A 15077-nucleotide genomic window follows, 5' to 3' on the forward strand; every position below is an offset into this window, starting at 1 on the left:
TATCTCTTTTCCCGGGTGAGGGACTCTCCATTCTGTGTGAATGTGTGTATATAGAGGTCTAAATGCCAGCACCTGGAGTCAGACCACAGATCAGAAAGGTTCATATGTATGTGATGCCAGTGAGTGAATTGAGTGAGGGCATGGAGCTGTGACAACCTCACATCTATCAGGCGGCTGGATTCAGCCTCTCCTCCCTTTGACAGATCCCATGTCTCTGTAGAAGTTCTCAAACCTAAAAGACAGTCCCATAGTCATAAAAGTTGCATGGTTATCAATGACACCATCTTCAGAATGAGCTGTTTACCAAAAGGATCAGTCCACTCCTCCAAGGCCTTTTTTCTTCAGTGGCAAGATTGAAGCAAACAGCACCTCGACCACCATGTCATTGACCCTCATCCTCAAAGCCATGTAGTCACTCTTGATACGCTCATGGTCTCCCTTGGAAGTGTCATTGATTCCCATGAGGATGAACAGCAGGGAGCAATAACCAGAGGGCTGGAAAAGCCTTGGAAGTGTCTCTGCACCAACCTAGATTTGAGCACTCAGTAAGCATCAAACCTGTCTAGACAGCAAGACAGGCCAGCAGATACCCCACAAGAGGGAGTCTTCTGTTTCTGTCAGTAGCCACTTCCTCTTGATGTTGCTCCATGTTTCAGTCTCAGTGGGCTGTGATGCTTCTTTAGACAGAGCTTCCAGACCCTTGTCTGCTACCAGGTCACTGAAACTGTTCTGCAGCTGTCGATTTACAGTGGGAGAAGGAGCCATCCCTCTCTGGTGACATCACAGGCCTCCATTTGAAAAGCCGTGAAAAAAGCACTCATTAAATTTGAAAGCTTTCAGCAATCCATGAATGACTATGTATCTGCCCAAAAAGTAGGTCCCCACTATTCCACCCTGTAACATGTCAGATGTGAGAATTTTTCAAGTGATAAATTGAATTTCCTTTTTCCTTTCAGAATCTGGTTAATAATGAAGTAGCGAGTACAACTTTTGGCATTTTGTGCTAGAAATTGTATCCCTGAAGCTTTCTGTCCATAAACAACTAAGTAAAGGCCCTGAGACCTGCTCCCCTTTTAAACTCCTTCTCCTTCAGCTTTCTTTCCACCCTTTTCTTTCCCACCCTGCAGTGTTTCTGGTGCTAATTCTAGGACATGTGTCCCAGTTTCTGCTATATATTCCATGTCACAGAAAATTTAGCCCTTCTGTGTTTTTGGATTTTTGATAATTGCCATTACATACTGGTGCTGGTTTATGTTTAGGATAGCTTTGTAACACATACTGCATTTTTAGCCTTCCCATTTGTAATCTTTTTCCACATAGGTTTTTCATGTCTCACATGACATCAGAGCCAAACAACCATTTTGTTTTTTACAGCCAACGCCTTGTGTCTCTATAAATATTCCCCAGACTTGCACGTCAATCTGTAGTGAGAGCACCTTATATTCTTGCCCATGTTAATTGCACAGCCACGTGCCAGGCAGAGCTATCATCAGTATTTCCAGTTGTGGACATGATTGTACAGTGACATCTGCCAGCTCCCTCAGCACTTGTGGGTGCATCCCATCAGGCCCCATGGGCTTGTGTATGTGCAGTTTGCTTAAGTATTCCCTGACCTGATCCTCTTCCACCAAGGGTATGTCTTCATTGTTCCAGCCTTTCCCCCTGGTCTCTGGGACCTGGGATTCCTGAAGGCCAGTCTTGTTAGTTAAGACTGAGGCAAAGAAAGTATTCAGTACTTCAGCCTTTTCTGTGTTTTTTGTCATCAGGTCCTGCATCTCATTCAGCAATGGGCCCATATTTTCCCTAGCCTTCCTTTTGTCACCTATGTACTTATATAAGCCCTTCTTACTATCTTTGACATCCCTGGTCATATTCAAGTCCATTTGGGCTTTAGCTTTCCTAACTTCATCCCTGTGTGCTTGGATAATGTTTCTATATTCCTCCCAGTTACCCGTCCTTGCTTCCACCCTCTGCATACTTCCTTTCTGCATTTGAATTTTGCCAAGAGCTCCTTGTTCATCCACATAGGCCTCTGGGCATTTTTGCCTGACTTTCTGCTCATTAGGATGAACTGCTCTTGAGCTTGGAGGATGTGATCCCTGAATATTAACCAGTCTTCTTGGGCCCCTCTTCCCTCTACGGCCTTGTCCCAGGGGACTCTTTTGAGCAGATCTTTGAAGAGGCCAAAGCCTGCTCTCCTGAAGACCAGGGTTGTGAGCTTGCTTTTTACACTCGCTCCCTCCCCTCAGGATCCTGAACTCCACCATCTCAGTGTATTCAGTTTACATAGCAAGGTTTTGGTAGCGGTGGATGTAGGGGTGGGCTGCAGGGGTTGTTTCTGTGAGATGTCAGAAGCTGTCCCCATGTCAGACAGACCCAGTTCCAGCTGGCTTCAAGATGGACCCACCACTGGCAAAAGCTGAGCCAAGCAACAACCTTGGTAGTGCCTCTGTGATAACATATTTAAGAAAGGGTGAAAAACACTGTGCAACAGCAACTGAAAGAGAAGAGTGAGAATCTGTGAGAGAAACAAATATACAGGCAAAAAGGTCAGTGAAAGAGGGGGAGGAGGTGCTCCAGGTGCCAGAGCAGAGATTCTCCTGCAGTCTGTGCTGAAGACCATGGTGATATAGGTTGTCCCCCTGCAGTCCATGGAGGTCCACAGTGGAGAATATATTCACCCTGCAGCCCATGGAGGACCCCATGCCGGAGCAGGTGGATGTAACCTGAAGGAAGCTGTGACCCCGTGGAGAGAAGCCCGTGCTGGTGCAGGGTCCTGGCAAGACCTGTGACCCCATGGAACCCCCACACTGGAGCAGTCTGTTCTTGAAGGACCGCACCCCGTGGAATGGACCCATGCTGGAGTAGTTCTTAAATAACTGCAGCTCGAGGGAAGGACCCATGTTGGAGAATTTAATGAAGGACTGTCTCCCATGGGAGGGACTCCACGCTGGAGCAGGGGAAGAGCATGAGAAGGAAAGAGCAGCAGGTAACTGCCATTCCCCATCTCCCTGCACCACTCGGGGGGAGGAGGTAGAGAAGTTAGGAGTGAAGTTCAGCCCGGGAAGAAGGGAGGGTTAGGAGGAAGGTGGTTTTTAGATTTGTTCTTACTTCTCATTATGCTACTCTGATTTGATTGGTAATAAATTAAATTAACTTCCCCAAGTCAAGTCTGTTTTGTCCATGACAGTAATTGCTGAGTGATGTCCCTGTCCTTATTTCAACCCATGAGCCTTTCATCATATTTTCTCTCTCCTGTCTAGTTGAGGAGGGGGAGTGATAGACTGGCTTGGTGGGCACCTGACCGCTAGACAAGGTCAACCCACCACATCAGTAAAGAAAAATTAATACTTTCAGGTCATGAATTAACTGATGATCTGTTCATGTCTTCTACAGGGTTAGATGATCTACTACGTTGAAAAGCCTCCTTTTCTTGATTGACAACAAGCAACAGAAGAGTCATTAGTTCAGATAGAGATATTTATATTTTAGGTATGCAAACTGAGCTACGTTAATTCCACACTCAGATCCCTTTATATCTAATGGCTTAAATATGTAGGCATATACGAAATATTATATTCTATTAATATTTCAAAATGCAACTTTCACATTACAAAAATTGTTCTAAGCTTTAAGAGACAAAAATCAAAAGAAAAAATGGTCAGTTGAGTAGGTCATTCATCAATGCCTTGACAAGCACAGAGTTTTGTATCAAATGCCTCTTGAGTGATCAGCAAATCAACCATTACAGTCTGTAGTCAAGACTAATGGTCTAACTAGAAATCAGGCTAATCAGCAGGACTGTGTATAGTGCCTTTGATAGTTGCATTTGAGTTTGTTTCCAGAGCCTTTGACATCTAAATTTGAGCCCATTATCCCAGACCTAGGACACAATTCATTATCTCTGTGTGAGACAAGGGGATTTGATTCATCTGTCCATATGTAGATATTTACAATGTGTATCAGCAATGTGGGCAGGATTAGATTATGTTTTCACTGGCATCTGCTTCCATTTTAGTCTCCATGCGATAACCTTAATTGCCATTACTTTTACTCCTAAAGTTTGCAATAAGAGTAAAACCGTATCTGCCAATGCATTATAGAGCATAAAGTCATAAAATAGTTGAGGTACGCTGTGAGAAAATATGCTAAGAAAGCTCATGGGTTGAGATGAAGACAGACATTGCTTACCAGTTACAGTTGTGTGTAAAACAGACACAGCTTAATTTATTGCCAATTAAAATAGGCTTGGATAGTGAGAAACAAATGTTAAAACACCTTTTCTCTCCCCTCTTCCAAACTCAATTTCTCTCCTTCACTCCATACTCCTCTACCCCTCCCTGAGGGTGGAACAAGGCAGGCTTATGGTCATAACACAGTGATTTCCCTCTGGTACTCCTTCCCTCTCACACTTTTCCCCAGCTCCAGCGTGGATGCTCCCCATGGGTTGCAGATCTTCAGGAAAAAAAGAAATATCCTGGCATAGGTTCTCAATGGGCCAGTGTCTCCATCAGGAAAATGTGCTCCAGTGTGGGCTCTTCCATGGGGTGCGGTTCCTTTCAGGAAAACTCTGCCCCGCATTCCTGTCTAGTTGAGGAGGGGGAGTGATAGACTGGCTTGGTGGGCACCTGACCGCTAGACAAGGTCAACCCACCACATCAGTAAAGAAAAATTAATACTTTCAGGTCATGAATTAACTGATGATCTGTTCATGTCTTCTACAGGGTTAGATGATCTACTACGTTGAAAAGCCTCCTTTTCTTGATTGACAACAAGCAACAGAAGAGTCATTAGTTCAGATAGAGATATTTATATTTTAGGTATGCAAACTGAGCTACGTTAATTCCACACTCAGATCCCTTTATATCTAATGGCTTAAATATGTAGGCATATACGAAATATTATATTCTATTAATATTTCAAAATGCAACTTTCACATTACAAAAATTGTTCTAAGCTTTAAGAGACAAAAATCAAAAGAAAAAATGGTCAGTTGAGTAGGTCATTCATCAATGCCTTGACAAGCACAGAGTTTTGTATCAAATGCCTCTTGAGTGATCAGCAAATCAACCATTACAGTCTGTAGTCAAGACTAATGGTCTAACTAGAAATCAGGCTAATCAGCAGGACTGTGTATAGTGCCTTTGATAGTTGCATTTGAGTTTGTTTCCAGAGCCTTTGACATCTAAATTTGAGCCCATTATCCCAGACCTAGGACACAATTCATTATCTCTGTGTGAGACAAGGGGATTTGATTCATCTGTCCATATGTAGATATTTACAATGTGTATCAGCAATGTGGGCAGGATTAGATTATGTTTTCACTGGCATCTGCTTCCATTTTAGTCTCCATGCGATAACCTTAATTGCCATTACTTTTACTCCTAAAGTTTGCAATAAGAGTAAAACCGTATCTGCCAATGCATTATAGAGCATAAAGTCATAAAATAGTTGAGGTACGCTGTGAGAAAATATGCTAAGAAAGCTCATGGGTTGAGATGAAGACAGACATTGCTTACCAGTTACAGTTGTGTGTAAAACAGACACAGCTTAATTTATTGCCAATTAAAATAGGCTTGGATAGTGAGAAACAAATGTTAAAACACCTTTTCTCTCCCCTCTTCCAAACTCAATTTCTCTCCTTCACTCCATACTCCTCTACCCCTCCCTGAGGGTGGAACAAGGCAGGCTTATGGTCATAACACAGTGATTTCCCTCTGGTACTCCTTCCCTCTCACACTTTTCCCCAGCTCCAGCGTGGATGCTCCCCATGGGTTGCAGATCTTCAGGAAAAAAAGAAATATCCTGGCATAGGTTCTCAATGGGCCAGTGTCTCCATCAGGAAAATGTGCTCCAGTGTGGGCTCTTCCATGGGGTGCGGTTCCTTTCAGGAAAACTCTGCCCCGCATGGGCTCCCCACAGGCTGCAGTGGATATCTGCTCTGGCACCACAGAGCACATCCTCCTCCTCCTTCTCTGACCTTGCTGTTTTCTCTGCTGTTTCTCACTCTTTCTTTTCCCTCCTTCTCTCCCTGTCTGGTGTTTCTTGCCCTTTCCTAAACATGTTTTCACAGAGGTGCCTCAGACATCACTGATGGGCTCAGCATTGGCCAGCGGTGGGTGTATTTTGGAACCATCTGGACCCGACTCTATCCTGCATGGGGAAGCCCCTGGCCTCTTCTCACAGAGGCCACACCTACATACCCCCGTTGCTAACGAAGTCTTGCTACCTTACAGCCAATACTCCCTTGTATTCCCACATCTCTCTATTTTCCCATCCTTGTCCCTCCCTAAATCACCTTAAGGTCTCCCTTTCCCCACTTTTGGTTTCTCCTATAAACATCCCATAATAAGTCTTGTACAATGTCAAAGTGCTCTTCCCCTGCATCACAGAAGAGCCTTTCTATTGACTTGTTTTGGTGAATTTTCCACCTGGACCATGGGGCTGATTGCTGTCCTGTGATAGCAAGATGAAGAGTTTTTTCAGGTTACCTGTACTTCCCCTCCCAACTGTCATTCTTTCTCTGTGCTCCTCTATGTGTGTGGACAGAAGTTTTTTATCGCATAACCTATCATTCTTAACTAATTGTAAGTTAGTATCAATTTTTCAGGTCAGTTTTAAAGGAAAGAGGAATATTGTGATTTCATCTGATTTTAGATATCCAGATGTAAAAATATCTAGCAATGTATGATCCCAGAATGGGGAATGGAGAACTACGTAAAATTCTATACTACTATTCTTTTCATCATAGGAACAGTTCTACAGCATCAGAACAAGGATCAGTCTAGTCTTCTATCTATTCTCAGTGGCCAGAAAAAAATTGCCTATAGGAACAAAGACTGGGCAAGCATATATGATATGTCATCTGAGTATACTATATGGCTACTTTTTGATTTTTCTGAACCTGATTTTCGCTGTCTGCTATGTAATCCTCAACAGACCATTCTTCCAAATATTTATTCAATCTCCCTTTGAACTAATGTGAACTTTTTGCATCTAAAATTGTCCTGGTTTTGGCTGGGATAAAGTTAATTTTCTTCCTAGTAGCTGGTATAGTGCTGTGGTTTGGATTTAGCATGAGAATAATGTGATAACACACTGAAGTTTTTGTTGTTGCTAAGCAGTGTGTATACTGTCAAGGACTTTTCAGCTTCCCATACTCTGCCAGCGAAGAGGTGCACAAGAAGCTGGGAGGGAGTATAGCCAGGCTAGCTGACCCAAACTGGGCAAAGGGGGAATTCCATACTATATGATGACATGCTCAGTATATAAACTGGGGGAAGTTGGCCGAGGGGCAGCGATTGCTGCTCAGGGACTGGCTGGGCATCGGTTGGCAGGTGGTGAGCAATTGCATCATGCGTCACTTGTTCTTATCTAACCCATGAGTTTTCTCACTTTTACCCTTCTGATTCTCTCCCTATCCCACAGGGGCGGGGGGAGTGAGCAAGTGGCTGTGTGATGCTTAGTTGCCGGCTGGGGTTAAACCATGACAGTCCTTTTTTGGTGCCCAATGTGGGGCTCAAAGGGTTTGAGATAGTAATAGATTAACCAGACTGTATTAAGGAATTTATATCTGTTAACAGTTGCGGGTCACAATATTGATTCATCTGTTCTTGATATCAGTTTATCTGATCTGCGTCATGCTCTTTTTTTTGCTGTACATGTTAAAGATTAATGTTAGTTTTGCAGTTTGCTGTGCTCTGCAGTGATTAGTGATGTTTTGCCTGGGAGATTTGTTATTAAAACACTGGCCTTGAGCTCAATCTCGTATTTGAGCTTTGTACTGAAGCCATTACTGTACTTTGGGTACCACCTCATGGAGACAAATAGCAATTATAGTTCTTCTGAAAGGTTTTTTATGGACGAAATACAGAATGGCAGCTTCGCTACCTTCTTTTATCATGTTTCCTCCTTCATTACAATAACTTTTCAGTATCTTGAACATCCTTGGGTAGTTAAGGTACTTCTATTGGTATTTCTTGGGAATATTGTTTTGGTTTTGTCTAAGGCTAATGAGCAATTTAAGAATATCATCCAGAGATCTGCCCCAAGGCTGGATAGTTATGAGTGGCAGGGTGTGTGGGATAGCATGGGCAAGTACCTAGGACAGTGGACACCCCCAGTGTTGTTTGGAAAGGAGTTCTGCAGCTCCAGCTATCCTTTTGTCATGTTTTAAGACCAAATGGCAATGTGGGTCTAAATGGATTTGGATACCAGAGCAGTTTCATCACAGATATATGCAATTTTACAAAAGACCCAACTTACTTTGTTTTGGTGAGAGATAGCGCAGAGAGAAAGAGAAGCCAAGTGGGTTAGCACAGTGGGTTTTTAATGCAGCCTCCCCATTCTGTGGGAGAGAGAAAATGCAGTCCTGGGGAGAGGTTGGGCAGGATAGTGTGGTAGGTCCTGCCATGCTGTATATAATATTGGTAGAAGGACATCGGCTTTTTCTGGAGATATGGTCATGGATCCCAGTGGTTCTTCCCCCATGTAATCTATCAGGTACTCCTGGATAACCCAGACATTCCTAAGTGTCCTTAGTAATAGGACTGCATAGGGAATACCACATTGGTGATTTGTCCATTCAAGCTGTATTGGTAGTCTCTGGTATGCTGTCACCGTTATTGGCTTTCACAATTTCTTTGTCCCAGCCATTTCTGAAGTGCTTTGCATTTCTTTTGTGATTAACACCTTGTTTGAATAGTTTGGCTATGTATTTTCTTGAGTACACTAAGCTATTTTACCATTTGGGAGAGGTGGTTAATCATATTCTGTCTAATTCTATTAAGGTAAAATTCAGTTATACTTCACATGCTAATGCTGTCAGTTATCTAACTCAATCTAACAGATAAACTTTTGTAAAAAGACTGCTTTACTTCACATCTTTTGAACTTTGTTCCAAGTAGCTTCATTTAATTAAGTCTTCTCTCTTTGAAAGGTCATGGAAATGAGGGGAAGTCTGCAAAGCCTCCAAAATGCAAATATTGCATCCAGCTTTAAAATGGGCAAGAAGGACAATCTCAGGAACTACAGGCTGGTCCATCAAACTTTTTTTTTAATTTTCTGTTGTTATTTTTTAATAGAAAACAGCATTTACAGGAGAGAGAAAAATTACACAAGAGTAAAAAGCTTTTAAAGACATTCCCCAGAATTTTTAAACAATGCCACTTCAATTTTTCTTTGGTAGAAAAAACACTTTATATTAAAAAAAAAAAAAAATCAGTTGGGGAACAATTGCAATTGATCAGTTACTTATTAATTATACTCAAAACTTTGCAATTTAGATTGTTTCAAGTGAAAAGTAAGTTTTTGGTATTAGCTTTCCATGTCTCACTGTTTTTTTCATGTAAGCAGAATAATTGGTCCAGCAAAGAATATCTTGCTTTGGTTTGTGTTGTTTTTTGGTTTTTGTTTGTTTTTTTTTTTTAATGAAATTTCCTGTTGCTGAGTGCTTTGACTACCTGTGCTGTACCTTGGGCTTATTCAGGGGACTACCATCAGAGGTGTAACAATCTCTGTGGAAGGAAGAATAAAGATGACCAGAAAACAAAGGAAACTAAGTGGTGTCAGTTTTTGTAGTGTTACATCCAATAATTCTGATGACATCTTAGTTGTGAATTGTCTTCTCTCTGTAATACATTTCATACTCCTGGTCCTTCAGCTGTTTACAATGGGAACTGTATTAGAATACACAGTTACTTCTCTGTGTATTTTCCTGGTTTTTCTTTCAAAGGAAATTATGCTGTACATGGCATTGGTATACATACTCACACGTGATTGATAGTATATACACTGTGATATCTCACCGTTTCTGGAGGCAATTTTGTGGCTAGATAGGTCCAATGACATTGTGTACTTATCTAGAAAATAAAATCTGCATTCCAAGTACTTATGGTAGACACATCTACGTGGATGTCTATATTTAGATTTCTTAAACATGAACCAAGGCCTGCATCTTTAATGTTTAAATGTGTAAACTGAAAGAGATATTTTAAGAAAGAAAAAAAAAAATCATTCTTGGAATGTCTCTTTTTATTCAAAATAAAACTGCAGAATTCCCAAACATTTCAGCAAATATAATTCCTACCTAGTCTTGTCTTCCTTCTATATTTTAGAGAAAGAACGCTTTTTATTCTGTACAAAGCATGACAGGTGTAGTTTCTGTTATGGTCTTTATTCCCTTGGTCTCATTTCAGATTCTGTTTCTGCTACATACAAGTATACATACAAATTAACATCTGGAGTTAACTATTGGAGATAATTAGAGATAATAAGCTTCCTGTCCCTTTTCATTTCTCTAATTGGCAGAGGACTTTATTAGCTCTGGCCTTTTTGTACAAGGGAAGCTTTCCCAGAAAAAAGACACTAAGTCTTTTAAAGGATAACCTTTCAGATAGGTTAGAAAAAATATATCTGATCCACTGCTTATTACAAGAGTTTAACTGCCACAGGCATACCTGGAAATCCTGAATTGGTAAGTAAGTCTTAATGCTTTCTTACAGTAACAGATGAATAAATCAGGAAATCACATATCCACTATGGTGTAAGTTATTGGGCTGAATGCTTCAAAAAACAATTATTCTTGATTATCCCATCAAATACATTTTCATCGTGTAAACTGCCAGATGTATAGTGAGGGATTACACCTGCAAGTCAAGAATAATAGCAAAACACATCAAGTCTTTCCATTAAATTTTGCCTCTTAATAAAAAAAGCAATTTTTTTCTTGCCTTGCCATTCCTTGCCTTGATTTTGATATTCTGTAAATGTGCCTTGTAAATACAAAAATACCCACTGATGTGTTTCACATCAGTGTCTATTCTTTTTGACAAATGACTTTTTTAATTGAGGATGTACAGTTCTTTTTATTAAGTTCATTAGGAAGACATGAGTAGTAAAGACAAGATAGAAGGAGCACTGTAGGGGCTGAATGTGAGGGTAGATGGCTGATGATCTCTTGTGCCATTGTTACACTTCGCTGAGCTTTAGACTGTCGCTGCTATTCTCTATGGGGAATATTTTTTTTTGCTCAGGATCTCCTTTTCATCATGGAACTTGCCCAGGACTTGTTCTGTGGAAAGGGATTCTTTTTTCATTTTGGATGGACGAAAGGTGTCAAAAAAGTATCCTGCTTGCCATTACCTGAAAGTCTTCTGTTTTCATATTTGGAGAAAGAAACTGCCTAAGCTTTGTTCCTTGTCTCCAGTCAAATTTGTCATCCCTTAATTAGTTAAAGGACCACACATGTTCAGGTAGGTGATGAAAGAAAATAGCTAAAGAGTGTGTTACTGTTCTGAATAGATCAATGCATCTTTTGTGCAGACATCTTTTTCTCTCATGCATACACAAACATGCATATATTAATGAGCTGTAAAATCTAACAGTAAGTAGATTGGAATGAGGTATGTTTATGTGTTCATTATTTGCTCTAATTTCCTTTAAAAGCAGTAAGAATAAACCTCACCTCCCCCATCTTAAATAATATACGGTACAGACAACTACTTCAAGGTCAGTCAAGGATCACTAAAATGTCCATGAAGAGAAACAGGCATTTCTAGAGTGCAAATATGTGATGTGTTTTGAAGGGAGATATATCTAAAGACAATATTATACTTTAGGCTACCAATGCCCAATTAATGCCTTAAGCAGATATCCATTGATTGTAAAAGGTATCCAGAGCAAAACAGTCAATAGAAACATGCAATATCTACTTTAAGTTATTGAAGTTAAACCATTGACCAGATAGATATCTAAATCAGAGCTAAGTGCAAATTGAAAATGAAAAAGAATTATTCTTCTCTTTCAAAGACAGGTGTTTAATACAAGTTAGATGAATCACCCACTGGAGGACCCAGTCTTTAGATTCACTAAAAATTTCTTGCTTAAACATAAACTCCTAAAATCTGTAGCTAAGAGAGTTGTAATCTCTATAGCAGTCTCTTCTGATAAACCTCACTGCTGTTACTGACAAATTGAAAATGAAAAAGAATTATTCTTCTCTTTCAAAGACAGGTGTTTAATACAAGTTAGATGAATCACCCACTGGAGGACCCAGTCTTTAGATTCACTAAAAATTTCTTGCTTAAACATAAACTCCTAAAATCTGTAGCTAAGAGAGTTGTAATCTCTATAGCAGTCTCTTCTGATAAACCTCACTGCTGTTACTGAAAAATACAGAGGTGGATAATTTCCTAATACGAAATGAAGAAAGTCCAACATTTTCAAAACTGCATGTTCAATTAGTATTACACCTGTTTTTAGCCTTTTTTTATCTATATACTACCTGAACTTTTGTGGTGCTGTTTTCAGCAATGTGAATGTCAGCAGCCAGAGTCTCTGTGTTCTTCCATACTCCATCCTACAGGAAAATAGTGTGCATTACTAGATCTTCTGGAGCGTTTTTTGCCAAGTTTTGGGTTGTTTTTTCCAGTGTTGCTATTGAAAGCGAACTAACAAGTCATTGGAAACGGACATATGTCCCTCTCACTTTCTTTCTTTCATGTAAGAAATGTTGCTTCTACTTTGTAAAAAGTTTCCACAGGAAACAGTTTACTGAGTGCCCTAATTCTTCACACACACTTGCTTTTGTGGAACTCTTACATTTGCTTTTTCTTCTGCTTTGACACCTGCAGGGGTAGCTGTGGGCACCCAATATGGAATGAAGAACCAAACTGTTATCAATGAGTTCATTCTTCTGGGATTTTCCTATGGGCTGCAGGTCCAGACCTTACTTTACCTGGTCTTTCTGGTCACCTACATGGTAACAATCACTGAGAATGCAATCATCATCTTTGTGGTGAAAAGGAACCGTCACCTCCAAAAGCCCATGTACTATTTCCTGGGGAACTTGTCCTTCCTGGAGATTTGGTACGTCTCAGTAACGTTGCCTAGGCTTTTGTTTGGGTTCTGGTCACAGACCATGACCATCTCATTCTCCAGCTGCATGACCCAGTTATACTTCTTTATCTCCCTTATGTGCACTGAATGTGTCCTCTTGGCTGTAATGGCCTATGACCGCTACTTGGCTGTCTGCCATCCCCTGCGCTACCCAGCCATCATGACCCACAAGTTGTGTTTTCAGCTGTCGATTCTCTCATGGGCAGGAGGCTTTTCCATTTCCTTGGTCAAGGTGTCTTTTATTTCACGCCTCACATTTTGTGGTCCACAAGTAATAAACCACTTCTTTTGTGACATCTCTCCAGTACTGAACCTTTCCTGCACTGACATGTCCCTTGCAGAGACAGTGGACTTTGCATTAGCCTTGGTGATTCTGCTGGTACCTCTCTTGATCATTGTTTTCTCCTACTGTGGTATCTTGTCAACTATTTTGTGTACGCCTTCAGCCCAGGGAAGGAGAAAAGCCTTTTCCACTTGTACCTCCCATTTCACTGTAGTCATTATCTTTTTCTCAGCCACTCTCTTCATGTATGCCAGGCCCAGGAGGATCCATCCATTCAACCTCAACAAAATAGTGTCTGTCTTTTATGCTATATTCACTCCAGCACTGAACCCTCTAATCTATTGTTTGAGGAACAAGGAGGTGAAAGAGATTCTGAGAAAGATCATAGGCAGAAGCTGCTGTGCACACCGATAAGTTTCTAGGCTAAGGATACAGAGGAACATGGACAGTAGTGCGAAGTTTCCTTCTTGAAATGTAGTTAAGATCACTACACCTTGTTCATTGCTGATTCAGTCATCACTGTCTCGCTGCACTGAAGTCTGGCAAGGAAGGAATCATATCATTTTTTTCTATGTGGAAATGTGTCCTTCATTCATGAGGGTGCTTTGATGACTGAACTACAGCTGGCTGTAAATTATTCTCCTACAATAGCAATATAATAAGTCATACTAGAACCTTGGCTGATGGAGAATTTCCTTTTGGAAATCCTAAAAATGAAATTTATAATTTTCAAAACCATGTAGGAATGCTGGATATCATTGAAAATGAGTTGGTCAAATCCCTACAGACACAGTTAAAGAGAGCTAAAACACCTGCCAAAGAAATAGGCTGACTTCCTTATTGTATCACAATCTTACTGTATACAGAAAATGTTATTCTTACTGTATCTATACTATTTGTATAGCCATACCTTCACACGACCTCATGTTTTGCATATGGTAGTGTGTAGTAAACCTGACTTGAAGATCTGTGTACACTGAGGAATTAGTGATCCATGTAACATTTAACCTGAGTAGGTCCAGGCATATGCTTTGCTGCCTGTACAGCTTGGCCTTCAGGCCTTTGTTGTGCTGGGCATATCCATTGGCTGCAGGATAAACTTTGCCAGTTTAATTTAATAGTACAGCGTTCAATCAGCTCCCACTTGGTACCTATGATTACTCCACTTGTGTGTCTTTGCCTTTACGTAAAAGTGCAGCAAGAACTTCTTATGCGAACATCCTTTCTCTTTGACAGTAGGAATGCTGGCTAGAATTGTTCCCTTTTAAGGAAATCCTATAATAGCTTGAGTGACCAAAAGTAGGTAACATTTCCACAGATGGATCTGCACAGCATACTGTTCCCTGATTAGAAGTCTGTTTGAAGTCTGCACGACTCAGGGTTCCCAGCATCTGAAACAACATAGGATTATCTGTATTGTCCAGTTTTTTTCTTTATAGTGTTAGCTCCAATAAATGGCATTTCAAGTGATATTTTACAGAGTCTGAGTCCCTTTCTTACTGGTATCATAATGAACCAGCACCTCCTTGTGCAAAACACAGGGCTTGAGAAAATTGCATTCCCACCAGTGCTAGGAGAGACATCTTACTCATATAGACCAGAACCAGTGTGAGATCCAGTGTGCAGTGTGTACAGTCATGGAATTAGGGCTCCAGTGTCACTATGAGCTGTACATAAAAGAGTAAAAATGATGTTTCCCATGTGTGATGCAGCAGCAGTACTACTCTTCTCAAGTTTGTTTTTGCTGACTTGTTATTTCAAATTTTTCAGGATGTAAAAATAAATCTTGTGGGAATTAAATGGACATCTACTACTTAGTCCTAGATTGATATCACCTAACTTTACGCCTCTTTCTTAGACTGATGTAAAACACTTACCAAAAGGGTCTAAAATTACT

General features: G+C 40.6%; 1 protein-coding gene across 1 annotated transcript; it reads left to right on the top strand.

Annotated features, from left to right (window-relative positions):
- The first annotated feature begins 12658 nt into the window (after positions 1 to 12658).
- On the top strand, positions 12659 to 13594 carry LOC103895030 (olfactory receptor 6B1). The gene has a single exon (XM_009274566.1). The coding sequence runs from the start codon at positions 12659 to 12661 to the stop codon at positions 13592 to 13594; it is 936 nt and encodes a 311-aa protein (XP_009272841.1).
- The last annotated feature ends 1483 nt before the right edge of the window (positions 13595 to 15077 follow it).

Source organism: Aptenodytes forsteri, unplaced genomic scaffold, assembly GCF_000699145.1.
Source record: "Aptenodytes forsteri isolate BGI_AS27 unplaced genomic scaffold, ASM69914v1 Scaffold618, whole genome shotgun sequence".
Classification (NCBI taxonomy): Eukaryota; Metazoa; Chordata; class Aves; order Sphenisciformes; family Spheniscidae; genus Aptenodytes; species Aptenodytes forsteri.